General features: G+C 44.3%; 1 protein-coding gene across 2 annotated transcripts in view; it reads right to left on the reverse strand.

Annotated features, from left to right (window-relative positions):
- Positions 1–15,463, reverse strand: part of PTPRT (protein tyrosine phosphatase receptor type T) — a 937,324-nt gene that overhangs the window by 224,482 nt on the left and 697,379 nt on the right. For both annotated transcript variants that reach the window (XM_039864357.1, XM_039864356.1), the window contains exons 10-11: positions 14,042–14,243; positions 12,699–12,801 (exon numbers count right to left, since the gene is read on the reverse strand). In XM_039864357.1, coding sequence (XP_039720291.1) covers positions 12,699–12,801; positions 14,042–14,243 — 305 coding nt within the window. The remainder of the gene's footprint in view (positions 1–12,698; positions 12,802–14,041; positions 14,244–15,463) is intronic.

Raw genomic sequence — 15,463 nt, forward strand, 5'->3', positions numbered from 1 at the left:
AAGGCAGTTCTCTTGGGATTCTGAGAAGTTCTGCAAATTCAAGGAATTCAGAGGCACACTGAAAGTTTTTGTGCTTATTCAGACTGAACCTCTGAACTTTCTGAAGGTTAAAACCTTCGTTTTTTTTTCCTCTTCTTCCTGCTCTCCCCACAATAGCAAATTCAGATTTGCTGACTGCAATAAAAGGAAAAAGAACATAATCAAAACTGGCCTGGGGGACAATGCATACAGATTCCAACCCAGCTGAGTGACGCGCCCATATTGCTGCAGCATTTTGGCACTCGATATATTTTGTCTGATCTAAGAAAATATGGAACTTTTTATAGAGTGAAAGTTAGAAATGGATTTGTTTCTCCCAGGCTGCTCTAGCCTTCTGAAAATACAGATCTGCTTAGATCCTGATGCCCCATCTCACCAAACATCCATCTTCTACCTAAGCCCCATATCTGCATACAAGTGATATATTCAGATATGCCATCAGTGTGCAACAACACAACATGGATTGTTTCAGGCGCTAATCATTGCCACATTCGTAAGAAAATAGGGGTGTGCTTTTAGCTCCCACATGGACAGGGATAGAGAAATAGGCTGGCAGAGGTCCTAGTTCAGCTCTTATGAGCTAATACAACAAATAACTATTGTCCTCCTACTGAAACATACACTAAAGGAGACGCAAGTGTTCCAAAGGTTGTAAAATCAATAAGGGCAACTCTACAGTAAAATACAAAACAATTGCTTCCCCTGTCATGAGAATGCACAAATATTGGCACCATGGAAGAAAATACTTGGTTCCCTATACAGACTCCTTCTCTATACCCGAGGCCACCTACAGGTTAAGCCAGTAGTACTCAAGTTGTGGTTCAAGATCAGCATGGTCAGCATCATCTTTAAAAATTCAGATTCTCAGGCCAGGTCCCATTATTCCCTGGGGTGGGCTGGAATCTCCATACTTACTAGCTCTCTAGGTGATTCTGATATTCATGAAGGGTTGAAACTTTTGCAGTTAAACCAGACTTTATTTCCCAGACTTTATGCCCAGTGAGGGTGATGCAATAGAATCTGAGAAGTCTAGTTCAGAAGGTAAGGGTCTCAGCAGCGAGTCAGTCCAGTCACAGGTCCCATGCTGGCTTTTGAGACTTGCATTTTATGCTCTTGTCTGAGCCCTTGTTATATTTCTTATTTCACACGATAAGATTCCTGGCCTTTGCTTATAGCCTCGAATGCCTCCATTAATAGCCTCTTTGAAATCAAACTTGGGCCTTGACCTCTTTTTACAGCCCTCCTAGGGTCTAGAACAATGCAGTAAAATAGGATTTTCTGTGATGGTGGAAATTCTGTTCAATACAGTAGCCACTAGCCACATGTGCCTGCTGAGTACTTGAAATGTGGATGGTGCAACTAACGAACTAAAGTTTTAATTTAATTCAATTCTAATTAATTTAAATTTAAATAGCCCACGTAGCACTGGCTACAGTATTTGACAGGGTAAATCTAAAGTCTTGCCCTTGAATACTTTTCGTGTTACTGGCACTGCTAGCCCTTGCCCTGGCCACGAATATTTCCTTTATACATTTATACTCTTTATAAATTTCATAGTGAGCCTACAACCAAGTAGAAATGCACTAAATAGCAAACCCCAAGCAGCTGTAGCCAGACAAGAAAAGGATGGGTTCTATCGTAAAAGGGGGTTAAGCACCGATTTCTTCTGCCTAGTGGAAGAGACTCTAAACTTTAAGTTGTTCTTTACCTACTAAAAAAGCCAGGGCATTCAGGGTTACCTCTTTCACTGCTGCCGAGAAGAAGCAACCCCCTGAGCAGCCGCAGGCAGCTGGAGCGAGTATTGTGCAGAATGCTTTTTGGATAAGAGCAAGCCTCCTTGGATTCTAACATGGCACAGGCCCATGCACTAGCTCAGAAGAACATCAATAGATCGGGCTATAGAAAGGCACATGATGGAGGCCGACTTGAAAGTCTGACCTTTGGGCAGTTGCAGACACAGAGACTGACAGCCATCGGTTATCAATTGTGCAAGATCTGAGACACAACAGTGATGCAGATGGTTACGGGGCTCAGACAGTGTGATAAGTAAAAGTCAGCAGAAAAAAAGTTGGAGAAAAAGTGAGATCCAGGAGAAGGCATCTCGTAGGTGCTGTTGCTCTTCAAAGAGTCTGACCAGTTCCCCAGGGTGAGAGGATTAGCATTATAAGAACTACATCTACTTAGACTGCCCTTCCATCCATAGCCTGGCCTCCTGGAAATATTTGGCTTCGATGACCTTCGACTTAAATCCATTACCTTGCATTCACCATCACTGCCAACACAGTTACACCCAGAGCCATATTATCCCCTAGAAGAGTTCCATTACTGAAATCTTACCTTTGATCATCTTACCCTCTGAATTCTACTTCCTATATTGACAGCTTCTCTCTGCTTAGTCTACAGAGCCTTCAACAGCATTTAGGTCACCTGGCGCTCAATATCTCTGTTATCTGGACATCTACCTTCACTGGCTTTTTACATTAAGCCTGGAATGCATGGTCTATTTTTAATCACTTCTGTTGATTATCATCTTCCCTTTCCCATAGTCCTGTATCAACTTGTGTGTTTTTCTTCTTTTCTACTGTAAGAGCTGCTTAGAGCTCTTAGAGAAAATTAAATGGCAAAATGTTGACCATCTCTCTTTTTTTAGGCCATTCTTCCTTTGGCTTTCATATTTTAACTCTGTCTTGGTTTTCCTTCTACCTCTCTGGCCAGTCCCTCTCCATCTGTGTCATTCCTTGGAATTTCACAGAGCTCTGTCTTGTTCCTCATCTCTCCTTGTATACACACTCCCTAGATAAAGTAATTCACTCCTCTCACACTTCAAATGCTGCCTGGATGTTCATCTCAAATCTAAAACCCCTGCTCTGATGCCTCCCCAGCACTCCAGCCTTTTGGAATTTAAATAGTCCCTCTGGTAGGAGGTGAACATGACAACCACACTCTCCTTTCCTTCAAGCCAGCAACAGTCTCTGTCTCCATCTCTCCAGATGGCAGACGGTCCAAAATAGAACACTCTTTCGTTCTTCATGTTCCAGCAACTGCTCCTGCTCCATTTAAAATATCCTTCCTGAGACACCTGTTTTTCTTCCTTGGTTTGAGTCTAGGGAATAGAATCCAGAATCCATCAACACCAAAGCTAACACCTGGTGAGCTGGGTTGTTTGGGGGGCTGATAAAAGGAGATCTGAAAAGCAATTAGGATGAGCTGCAGTGAATGTAAACACACCTAAACCATTTGGCTGTCACCCTTCTTCCCTTTTATGTTCCTGGATAATCTTTCTGATTACAGTTCTGTGATACATTCACCCAACAGACCCCATCTCCTTGAGTAGTTTCACTGGAGGGTACTTATATGTCCCTTTAATTATAGTTACATGTCTCCTTAGTCACCATATTTAGACTAAGGGACAGCCCCATAGGGAATAGCTCTGCAGTAGCATGTATCCCATTATTCCTTATTTTTGGTTGCTTTCTCTTGTATCTGGCTCCTTCTTTTCTTACAACCTGGTGTGATGAAGTCCCAGCATTTTTTTAGGCACAGCTACAAGTGGCATTACTTGCAGAGCTAAGTCTCCTCGTGGTTTGTATGAGAGTGCCTCTTGCCCATCTTCCCACACCAAAGTGGGATACATTACACTCCTTACCATTAGGCTTAGTTAAAGATGGCCCACGGTGCTGGGAACCGAGCAAAACAAATGATGTTTAGAGACAGAACGTCTGAATGGAATCAGTTTCTCATCTCTCCCAATGTGGACAGGGACTCACAAACTCCTCAGGCTGTCCGATGTTAATACAGCCTCTAAATGTTCATTTCTCTGTCCTAACTGGACAACATCATATGCTGGTGTCTGATAATTAGGTGATGATTATGTCAATGTTGCTCGCTGCAGCTCCATGGACCAGCAAACCCTTCTGTGACTGTTTCATGTGCTCCCACTTAGGTTATTAAAGGAAATCGGGCAATTATTTCCTTTTCTTCCCAATGAAGTTTCTTCTTTCTTTAAACGTTGGATGGATCTCCAATTCGGACTGTGGCTAGTCATTACGTATTTCAGAATCTATAGTGTTAACTAGCTATACCTGTCAAATGAAAAGGGATCATGGATTCTCACCAGGGAGTGAAGAGAACTTGCAATGACCTTAAAAAGCCATTTGCCATGTTATACTGTCTTCTAGTATTCAGTCTGTCATACTCCTTGCCCTCCAAGCTGGAGCTGCGCCCTTTATGCACCATGGCTCAAGCAGTCCACATGTCTTAACTGACCTTGGAGGAGGTCCCTCAGTGGTCCCCAGCACTTGTCTGGACCACATATCAGCTCCCCGCTGTCCTTCCTTGCCCAATTGGTTCCTAACCACCCTCCCTCCCTAATTCAGTTTGTAGACCGCCTTCACTACCATTGGCCTCTCCTGGATAAAATGTCCTCTTAGACTCTTCCTTTCCTTAGTGTCCCTTAGTTCAGAGAATGGTACCATCAGAGAACGGGACCCTACTAAGCAATCCAGAAACCTGGGAGTCACCCTGGATAACATCTTCTCCTTTATATTCACCACCAGCCCCATAGAGAAGTCATCACCAAGCCTTGCCCAGTCAAAGTTTTATCCCCATCACAACTTTTCTAACTCAGGTCACCTTCATTCCTCATCTGGATAACCATAACTGTCTCCAAGCTGGTCTCTCTGAACCACTCTTGTCCTCTCTGATGCGTTCTCCACACTTTGCATTTCTGAGCTGTACCTACCTGCTCAGACTAAACAAGATCCATGGGGCTTTGGAGAAAGCACTAAGACAAAGAAGCAGAAAAAAGGATGGAACTGTCCAGCACGGCTACAGCTGAAATCAGAGGTGGGATGGTGAGGTGACACAGGTCCAATAAGAACCAGCTACAACTAATAACTGTATGTTGTTAGTTTCCATGGCACTGTTTGTCCAGTGCTATCTCTGCCATTAGGAGGTCAGCTGAATGTGGGCTTGTTTTACTCATTTCTGGATCTCCAAGGCTCAGTGCAGTGTCTGGCACATGGTTGGTTGTTCACGTTCAAATTAGATATTTACTGACTTAGTTAATAAACTGATAAACGAATGAATGAGTGAACAGATAAACCTGACTCACCTCCTAGGATCCTGTCTTACCTCTCCTGCTTGGTTTGATTTCATATACTTACTCTGGTCCCAGAATTTATAAGGTCTCAGTGAAGGGAGCTCATGTAGCTCCCCTGCCTTTTCCCGAGGGGGCTTTGGATCTGCTTTGCTTTGATTTCACACCATTAGGCAGCATTTTCTCCAACTTGAAGACACTTCTCTTAGCCCTTGGTTTGCTGGCCCTTCCACAGTTGATACACACTAGCCCTGTCTGTTTGATTTGGTGTTTGTGAAAGGTGCCTAAATCTGAAAATCTGTTTTTAAGATAATATTGTTTGGCAGATTTTGTGACACCCTTGAATATAACTGCACAGTCCCTGACCTGTCACATGCTTGCTAGTACCTGCATGCAGTAGATCTCCCACGTTAGAAGAGACACAGCTACCAAGCATCAACCTATAGCAGGGCCCAGAGAATAATCCATCCCATGGCTACCGGGGCAGACAGTTACTCCTGTTCCAATGGCTTGAACAACCCAAGGAGCAAGTTAAACACAATTCCCAATTTCCCTTTACATATTTTAGTTTATTTGATCTTCAAAACAATCTGTGACATGGTTGTTCCCATGTGACTAACAAGCAGTTTGTAGATCAGACAAATTAAGTAACTAGCCCAAGTCTATGAAATGAGTCAACTGCATAAGGTTGGATCTGATTTCAGAAGCCTCTGCTGTTCTAATGTACTAAACTGGGGAGTCAGCTGTGGCAGGAAGAGCATAAGAGGTCATAGGTCTGAGTTAGAAGCTAACTCTGGGACCTAGTCCTTGCCCCTAAAGAGGCCACGGGCTGGTAGAGACTAAAGATGCAAATCCCCAACAGAGGAGTGATGGGAAAGAGTGGGATGGGAGCCCACGGAGGAGCTGACACATTCAGCTTCAGGATGGGAAGTGGTCCTGCGTGTGGCAGATTTGAACTTGATACTGGAAAGCTGGAGAACATCATGCTTAGCAGAGAGAACGGCATAGGGCAAAGGCTGACCACTCAGAAAATGCAAAAAGTTGGGCATCTGCCTGCCAAATGTTCCCCACACCCTTTAGGACAAAGTCCAAATCCAGAGTGAAGACTTTCTTTATCTGGCCCCTGCCTGCTTCTTTGCTTCTCTCATTTCTCTGCCTCAGCCCATTGTGGTTCCCTAAACAATAATGCATCTTGTTGTCGCATGTGCTCTTGCATGTGCTGCTTCCTCCTGGGTCACACTCTCCCCCTTTCATCACTAACCAAACTTCCCCTCATCCAGTAGGTCTCAGGTCAGGCAACACTGCCTCCAGGAAGCTCTCCTCACACCTAAGCCCACTGAGCTAACAGTGAATGTCTCTGCACTGAATTCTCCTAAGAACCTCTGAGCAGGTAACAGCTCCTCAGCATTTTTCTTTCTTTTTCTGAATGTCTTTCCTACAGACCTACAGTGTCTAAAATGGTAGCCACTAGCCATATGCGGCTCTTCAAATTTAAATTAATTTAAAAGATCAATTCCTCAGTTGCACTAGTCATATTTCAAGTGCTCAATAGCCACATGTAGCTAATGGTGACTATATTCAACAGCACAGATATAGGACATTTTTGTCATGGCAGGAAGTTCTATTGGACAGCACTCTTACACACTAGGAGGTGGCTGAAGGCAGGGCCTGTGATGGGGATCTCCACAGTCCCAGCACCTGGTATCTATGAGGCATGCAAAACAGATCTGCTGATTTTTCTTCTTTCTTTTTTTTTTTTTTTTTTTTGAGTAGATACTCAATGCCAGACACCGTCTACAGAAGAGGGGATCCATTAATATCAAGGCTCCTGATTTCTTGGAGCTCGCAGTCTAGTGAGGAGTAAACAAGAAACAAAACCAGAGGAAAGATACAACGAATGTATAACACAATTAAAAGCTCAGGAGGGAATGATGAAGACAGAACACAGAGCACTTGAGCAAAACCTGGTAAGGGGACAGAGTGAAAGGCAATAAACCCAGAAACAGGTTAGGGCCATATTCTGATGGGCTTTCAATTCCATGCTAAGAAGCTTGAACTTAAATGCGGTAGAAAGCCAGTGACCTATTTATGAATTTTAAGCGGGAACATTAACTTGATCCAATTTGTGCTTCCAAAGGGCGATTACATCAGCTCAGTGGGGGATGGACCAAAGAAAGAGAAACTTATGACAGGCAAACCAGCAAGCCACCCCAGCAGGGTAGGAGAGCAGGGTGAAGAGTGGCAGAGGAAAGGAGAAAGAGCTAATCTCCAAGCTGATTCTGATGTTGAGTGGATGGGTCCTAGTGACCAACCGGATGGGAAAGAGAGAGTAGGGGAGAGAAGGGCATCTCCAAGGAATCCAGCTGGGAATCCAGAGGAGGGTCTGCTACAGAATCTGGGGCTCTGCCCCTAGCCTCACTTCAGGAACTGCATTATGGGTGATTAATTCATGGCCAAGTTACTTCCTTATGAAGGTTACTTACTGCAGATACATCAGTGTGACAGCTGGGGTGCGGAGGAAGAAGGCTTGGCATGTTCAAGTCAGAGCTGAATATTAGATTCTAGTCACTCTTTGATTGATCTTTTAAGCAATTCTGGGATTCTGTCACTTAAAAACCAATAAATCTTTGAAGGCCTGGGAAAAGCAATGCAAAAGCAATAAATCTCCATTGTGGAGTATTAGAAAAATAGGCCAAGCTGCCAACGTGGTTTGGCTGGAGAGAGGAGGAAGCAGGAGCCCAGCAAGGCGATCCTCCCTGTTCCCCTACGTGCTTAGCTCTGCCAGACAGAGCCTGATCTGTGGGCTTCAAAGGGGAAGCCAGCGGCAGAGCAGGGGCAGGAGTCTGGCTGAGTCAGGGCCCGAGCACCACTGGCAGAGCAGCCTTCTGGGCAGAACCTGGAGGCTGAGGCTTAGCTATGAGTCTGAGGACAGGCAGACACCCTCAGAGAGGGACATGCTGCAGTTCTCACATTACAGGCTAGGACCACACAACTCAGAGTTGAAGGACTCCCGAGAAGTCATCTTGCCTACCCCTCATTCCCTAGTTGATAGAGGTTCACTCCATAGCATTCCCACCCAAAAAATCACCAGGCATCACTTGACAACCAGGCATGGGAAACTCAGAACCTCAGAAACGCAGAGGCAGAAAGCAAGGTCCATGTACTGGCTCTACACATGAGCTTTGTGACCTTGGGCCAATCATTTACCATCTTAGACTTCAGCTTCCTTTACTAAAATGGAGATGGTATTTCCGGCCCAGCTTACTCACTGGCTGGGCAAACGATGATGATACAATGGAATTAAAGGGAGCATCAACTATCAAGTATGATTCTGGGCATCCTTGACCCACGGCCTCTCTTGAGCTCTTTGCATCCAGTGGTCACAATGGGCCTGTGTTGTTTCCTCAGTGCCCCTGCTCCCACCAACCTGCAGGACTCCACACTGGTCCACGTGGGCTCATCTCTCCAGCCGGTCTACTCCTTCTCTCAGTCAATACAGTCACTGTCCCTACCAGCTTCATATTATCTTGTTTCGCCAGTTTCATGATCTCGTTTGCTTACTTGCTTGATGCCCCACCTCCCTGCCCCATTCACAGGCACACTCAGTGGATGATAAGCCTCAAGAGGACAGGTAGTATGTGTCTATCTTGTTTTCTCCTATATTCTGCTTAGCTCAATTCTTGGGACATAGCAAGTTCTCAATAAATATTTGTTGAATGACCAATTGGTCACCTACTTCCCATATGGGCATCCTAGTGCCCTAGTTCAAGAGGAAAAAGAATTAAGAGACCCGAAATCTGTTGCAATATTGCCTCTGCTGCCCTTGCAAGTTGTCCTGGAAGTCTTGCTAGGTATCATTGATTAGTTTCTTTTCCTTCTTGGCGAATGTCCAAGCAACAGTCTGAAAATAATACTAGAAACTGAGTGTATACCCACCCTCGGTGATCCAGAGCTTGGAGAAGAAAAACAGCCAGACATTTCCAGACACCAAGCATTGCCCCTTTGAGCAGTGACATTTATTTTAATTTTTCTTTTTCCCATGGAAATGTCACCAAAATGTATCATGCACAACTTTCTTCCAGGGAGGTGATGTGGTGTAATGGAATGAGTGTTGGCTTAGGGTCAGCTGAACTGGGTTTAAATTCTGCCTGCATTGTTTCGTGGCTTGGGTCAACTCACTCAGCGTCTGTGTATCTCAGTTTCCATATCTGCAAAATGGGGCAACTATTATTGCAATGTTGTAAGGATACGGATAGCTTATCTGCAGTGACAGGCACACAGCCAGTCTTTGCTCATTAAATGGAAGCTAGAAGCCCCTTTTAACTTGAAGACATGGAACCTAATGCTACGTTTTTGGGGGTGAGCCGGGAATAGTAAATGAACAACCATGGCTGTGAGGGGCTGCACGAACTGCAGCATATGGATCTCCTTATTTCTTGAGTCTCTGTGTCAGTTTTGTAGGGTGGTCCCGTTTTTGGCTCCCTGCCAACTGTCATTTTTCACTGCTACTGGAGCATTTCCATTCCCATCTCCTAATTTACTGTAGACTTAGGATGTATGAGCTTATTAAACAGATATGCAAACTAAGGGTATGTAGGCTCAGAGAGAAAGTGTAAAGAGCTTTTCTTTGTAGCAACTGGAAAAGCTTTCCCAAGAACGTAGGTCTGGGCTGCTCCGAGAACCCCCTTGCTGGTCCCTAGAGTCAGAGAGGCCTGGGTATAAGTTCTGGCTTCATCACTTAACAGGCTCTGTAATTGAGCTTTATCAAAATGAGTTTCCTCATTTCTAACAGAAAGATAATACTAATCCTCATAGGTTAGTTAAGGTTAAATTCTCGAAACATAGTAGTTACCCAATAAAACACAATGGTAATTACTCCCATCTGTGTTCAGCTGGCTTTGAAGCATTTCCAGAGGTTCATAGGCATATAATCTGACTCATTTTGAGGTTAGGTCCCTGGTGCTCTGTACAGAAATTAACTTTATGCTGCCACTGGGCAGGACTCAGACTGCTTATTTCTCAATATAGTTTAAAAAATGACTTTTTTTCTGAAACTGTGCTAGAAAGACGTTAGGGGATCCTAAGGAAAAAGCAAATTATTTCCCTCCCAACCATGAAATCAGGGTCTCGAAAATCTTTGGAAATTTGCCTAAGAAGAAAGCAGGCAACACTGTGACCCTGTAGTAGGACAGATTTTCAAAAACTGTTTTGAACAGAACTTCCTAAGTTCCACAGAGAAGAAGCAAAGCTAACGAAGGAATTCTCTGACGGTCTGCCCGGCTTTGGCTCACTTTTATATTTTATTTGGCTTCTGTGAAATAGCTACCATCCGTACTTTCCATATAAGGAAAACTGAGGTTCAGAGAGGTTAAGCATCTTGTCTAAGGTCACACGGCAGTGTTAGAGCAGGATTTGTACCCAGGTTCATGGCCACCAAACTCACATCTTTTCCTTTGCCCCACACGGCAGCCAGAAGACTGTAGGGAGCTGGACTGAATCCGCCCTCACCAGGATGCCACACAGTGGATGCCCGCCGATCAGGTCCCTTTGCCAGTAGTTTTGTAGGCTTGCAGTAATAAAAGAGATTCCTGGGTCTACCTTATAAAGGTCATGGGCTTTGGATAAGATCTGGCCTATGATCCCGGGTCAGCTGCTAACTTGTCGTACCATATCGGGTAAGCTGTTTCTCTCTTTTGGGCCATGCATTGCCATCTGGAATGCTTTCTAAGCTTTTGAAACACGACCAACACTGCTGTATGAAACAGGCAGGAGCTGTGAAAGGGAGGAAGGCGTCGGTGGCCAAAATGGAACATGTGATTTGGCACTTGGAGGACCCACATCAATATTCAGCTTTCCTACTTATTGCCTGTATGCTCTTGGGCATTTCTGAGCCTCAGTTTCTTCATTTGACAATTAAGATAATATCTCGGTGTATAGAGAAAATTAAATGACAATGTTGCCCAAGAATAAAAGCAATAACTCAATAACTACTTGATATAAGAGACCTCATCTGCTTTGGCCCATTATAGCTAGGACAGTCCTGGAAAAACTCACGTGTAGAATGTAAGAGAAAAGTTCTTAGTTCAGGTGCCCCGCAAATACTATGCACACCTGTTGCAAGGCCTGACGATTCACCTGACTTAGGACAGAATATCATTCAAAGTCTGCCGAATTGAGGGGAACTTTCCAATTGCTGGCAGTTGATTCTATCTGCTCCACTGCCTACAATTTCTGGGTAGAGTTGGATCCAGTTTGGAGAACAGATAACTAGACCATTTCAATAGCCTTCTTCCTGGCTGGTCTCCCAGTCTCCAGTATCCTAAAAGTGACACTGCATGTGGCTGTCCAGTGGCCACTCATGGCCCCTCAAACAAACTTGAGCATCTCAAACATGACCTCCATTCTTTCCCCACCAATTCTGCCTTCATCTTTATGCTAAAGCAAACACAGCCACTTGCGGTTGCTCCCAGGAGAGCAGGCTGCTTCTCCCCTCCATGCCTTTGCTCATGCTGGACCCTCGTAGCACTTTGGTGAAATCTTATACCGCATTTAAGATATAGCGCAGTGTCTCCTCCTCTGGGAATTCTCTCCTCTGAGCTCTCATAATGATCGCTGCCTATTTCCATAAGCGTGCACTGTATTGTAATTATGCTTTCGTGTTTCTGTCTCCCCAGCTAGAGTTTGACTTTCTTTAGAGCACGAGTTAAACAGTGCCTGGTACAGAGTGAGTGCTCAATAAATATTCAATATTCCTAATTCCAGGCATATAAGGCACTCAATGAATGCTTGTCGAACTGAACTGAGCTAGCGTGAAAGCTCTTCCACCCAACACTCTGCTTGATTTCAAGAGACGATAGTCCCTTGATCTCCGAGCAAAGCCAGCAATCAACATAGGAGCTGCTGTCCTCTGTGAAGTGTGGCTTGTTTAAAAGAGATGCCCACCTTCCTGATAGCCATGAGCCATGAACTCGCACTGGGGCGGCTTAGCTACTGAGATGCTTTCATTGCCTGGGCTGTAAGTATGCTCCTGATCTCCAGCAGTCTCTTGTGAAAATCAGCAGAATGGCTTTGACCACAAGTCCCTCTGTGGGACTCTAGCACACTAAGGCCCTAACCTGTTCCAGCCCAGAGGTCTTGTTCCAGTCATAATCTCTGAGCAGGTTTTTTTTTTTTTTTAAAGAATTCAGCAAGTCTGTCCATCTGTCTGTTAACTGCAGTCAGACATGGAAAGGTGATCTGGTCAGGAGACTGTGTGTTTCTAGGCCTCCAGTCCACTAGATAAATTTACCATAGTGTCTTTCAGGACTTCCTCTCCCAGCCTCCCTTAGGTCCCCATGAGCATGCTCCCTCTGAACCAGTCCTCTGAACCCCCTTGTGCGGAGAGAGGATCCTGGCTCAGTGACCCCTTTTGAACTGGGCTTGGCTGCTGACCCTCTTCCTCCAGGAAGCCTTGCTCCTGGCTAGTCCTGCCTATCGGCACCGGCAGTGGCATGACTCAATGGGAGATGTACATGGTGCAGAGAAGGAAAACTGTAAGCTCCAGGTGAAGAATCCTCCTCACCTGACAGGGGCTCCCCGGGACTGAGCGGGCTTCAGCATCACCGTGATGGTTGTATCCGTTTCATTCAGCGGGGTGTCTGTGTCATATTCAGGCATCGACGGAGCTGGGCAGAGAACAGAGAGAGGATGGAGCTCAGCACAGGTCCTAAACTGTGCTCACCGCTTTTCCTTGATGCTGTCCCTAAAGACACTTGGGACATTTGGGAAAGGGTTAGCTGATCATCACATTGGCACCCCTGTGGTTTCAGCAAAGTCAGCCCTGACGTCCAGCCTGCCCATGAGTTCCCTCAAAGTGCAGAAGCGTCTGGACAAAGGCTGCTGTGATGTATGTAGCCAGTAACCTCCATGAATCAAAAAGTTCCACGCCAAATAAACAGATAAATGCAGGAAATATAAGTTAACAAAGATGCAAAAGCAGTCAACCTTGTTAAACACATTTAAAATGTAAATTACAGCAGTGATGAATTCCTATTATCTTTTTTTCTTTCTCATCTGAGATCCTCCCTTTCTCATCCCCAACTGATAAGAATGTGACTAAATTTAATCCCTCGGGAAGGTAATTTAGCCATTTGTATTAAGAGCTATTAAAATCCACATCCCTTTTAATTCAGTATTTCAATTCCTGAAATTTAATCCTGAAGTTATAATCCAAACGAACAAATTAGACTTTATTCTGTAACATGTTTATTGAAGCGTTATTTTATAAAATCATGGAAGCACCAAATATATCCAACCACAGGGGAATGTTTAATTAAATTACGTCCATCCACTTGACAGAACATTATAATGAAAGCAATGCAGCAACATGGAAAATGTTGATGGTATAAAGATAAGTGAAAACATTAAGCTACGAAAACACCATGGGTTAGTGTATGCAAAATACGCATGTATGCAGACCTGAATTGCATAGGTACTCTGAAAAAAAACATAATTTGCAAAAAGGGCTCTGAGATAATTCTGCTTTGATGCTGTCTAATGGTGTCTAGTTGCCCTGGTTCGAAAGGAATAGTCCTGTAAATAAATCACATTTTTACATACCAAATTGTATTTTTTTTAAAAAAAGTACTGTTTAGTGCAACTGTGTGGTACATTATTTGGTGAATCACTCAGCATTCCCTCTGGTCTAGTCTAATTAATATATTTTTTACACTTTGGGAAGTTTGCGGATTGGATTCTCCACGAGACAACAATGGTAACACATGAGGGACCGCATTGTCCTGACTGCTCTAATATCTCACAGTGCCAGTTTGCTCTGACTTTTTTCACTCTCAGGAAAATAAGAGATGGGGGGCGGGGTGGGGGGAAGCAACAATCTTCTTCCTTTTCGCTTTCTAAAAAAGATACCTGAAATTTTGGTGGCGATCCTAGTGGTGACAGGGGGCCCAAAGCCCTTTGCTGTGCTGGCCTTGATGGTGAAGGAGTAGGTGGTCCCTGGGTACAGACCCACAAAGAGGTGGTGGGTTTCATTCCGGAGCTTGAACACTTTTCCCCTCTGGCTGGAGAGGTCGGCACTCGGGTCCAGCGAGCCAACAGCCTTATAGTTGATCTGCACAACAAGCCAGCAAACAAACCAATAAATACCTCATCCAGGAAGCTGGATGGAGATTATCTGGAAGACACTTCAGGGAGGCAGGGAGGGGGCACGTGAGCTTGGTCAGCAGGCTCTGCTGCTGCCGTCCACCCTACAGGTTACCCCAGCCTCCTAATACTCCATGGCCGATGCCCTGGAGCTCTGTTGTCCGATAAAAGCAATGCAAGCCACATGCATGCTTTTCAGTTTTCTAGTGGTCACATCAAAAGAAAATGAAAAAAGAAAGTAAAATTAATTTAAATAATATATCTTGTCGAAGCCGATATATGCAAGATATTATTTCAACCTGTAATCAAAGTAAAAAGTTGATGAGATATTTTAGATTCATACTTCATAATATGAATAAATATATTCTATAAGTCTTAGACATCTAGTATGTAGTTTGTCCTTCCAGTACATCCTCCCTGGGACTAGCCACATTTCAAATGTGCAGCAGCTCCATGTGGCTAGTGGCCACCACCTTGGACAGTGCAGCTGTACATAGCAGTGATCAAGAGTAGCGAACCAATTAGAATCCTTTGGAAGGCTAGTTAAAAATGCCGCTCATCAGCCCACTAACTCCATGTGGTGCTGCCTGCTGCTTCCTCATGCATTATCGTGTTTGGGGGGCATTGGGATATTTATCCTCATTTTAATGATGGATAAACTGAGGCTCAAGTGGAAACAACTTTCATTAAATCAGCGCTTTTCAAAATATCTATGATGAAGGCCCAGTTTGGGGTTTCCCAATCCACTGCAGATCTGTAATACTCCATAGACCACCTCATGTGAGTTTGGCAATAACTAAACCAGTCTACACTTTGCGCAAGGAGACGTGTCCACTGACCAGTGCACTCAGATGTCACAGCAATGTCAAGGCACTGTAGAAGTTTCTGGGTGCTCCCTCTCAATTCCTGCACTTATCCTGCTGTGAAAATAACATAACAGTTGGCATTCTGGCACCGGCCTCCAATGGTTTACACTCTGAGTACCACGTTTCCAAATCAAACAGTTGTTAACGTGGCAGACACAGGCTTTTTCACTTATTTGTTTTATCTAGTCTGTTCCACTAAAAAAAGTTTTATTAAGTATAATACGCAAACAGGAAACTATACAGCTCAATGAATTCTTACTAACTGGACACAGCCATATAACTAGCACTCAGTCAAGAGAGAGAACATTACCAGATCCAAAAT

The sequence above is a fragment of the Pteropus medius genome, unplaced genomic scaffold (genome assembly GCF_902729225.1).
Source record: "Pteropus medius unplaced genomic scaffold, Ma_sr-lr_union100, whole genome shotgun sequence".
NCBI lineage: Eukaryota > Metazoa > Chordata > Mammalia > Chiroptera > Pteropodidae > Pteropus > Pteropus medius.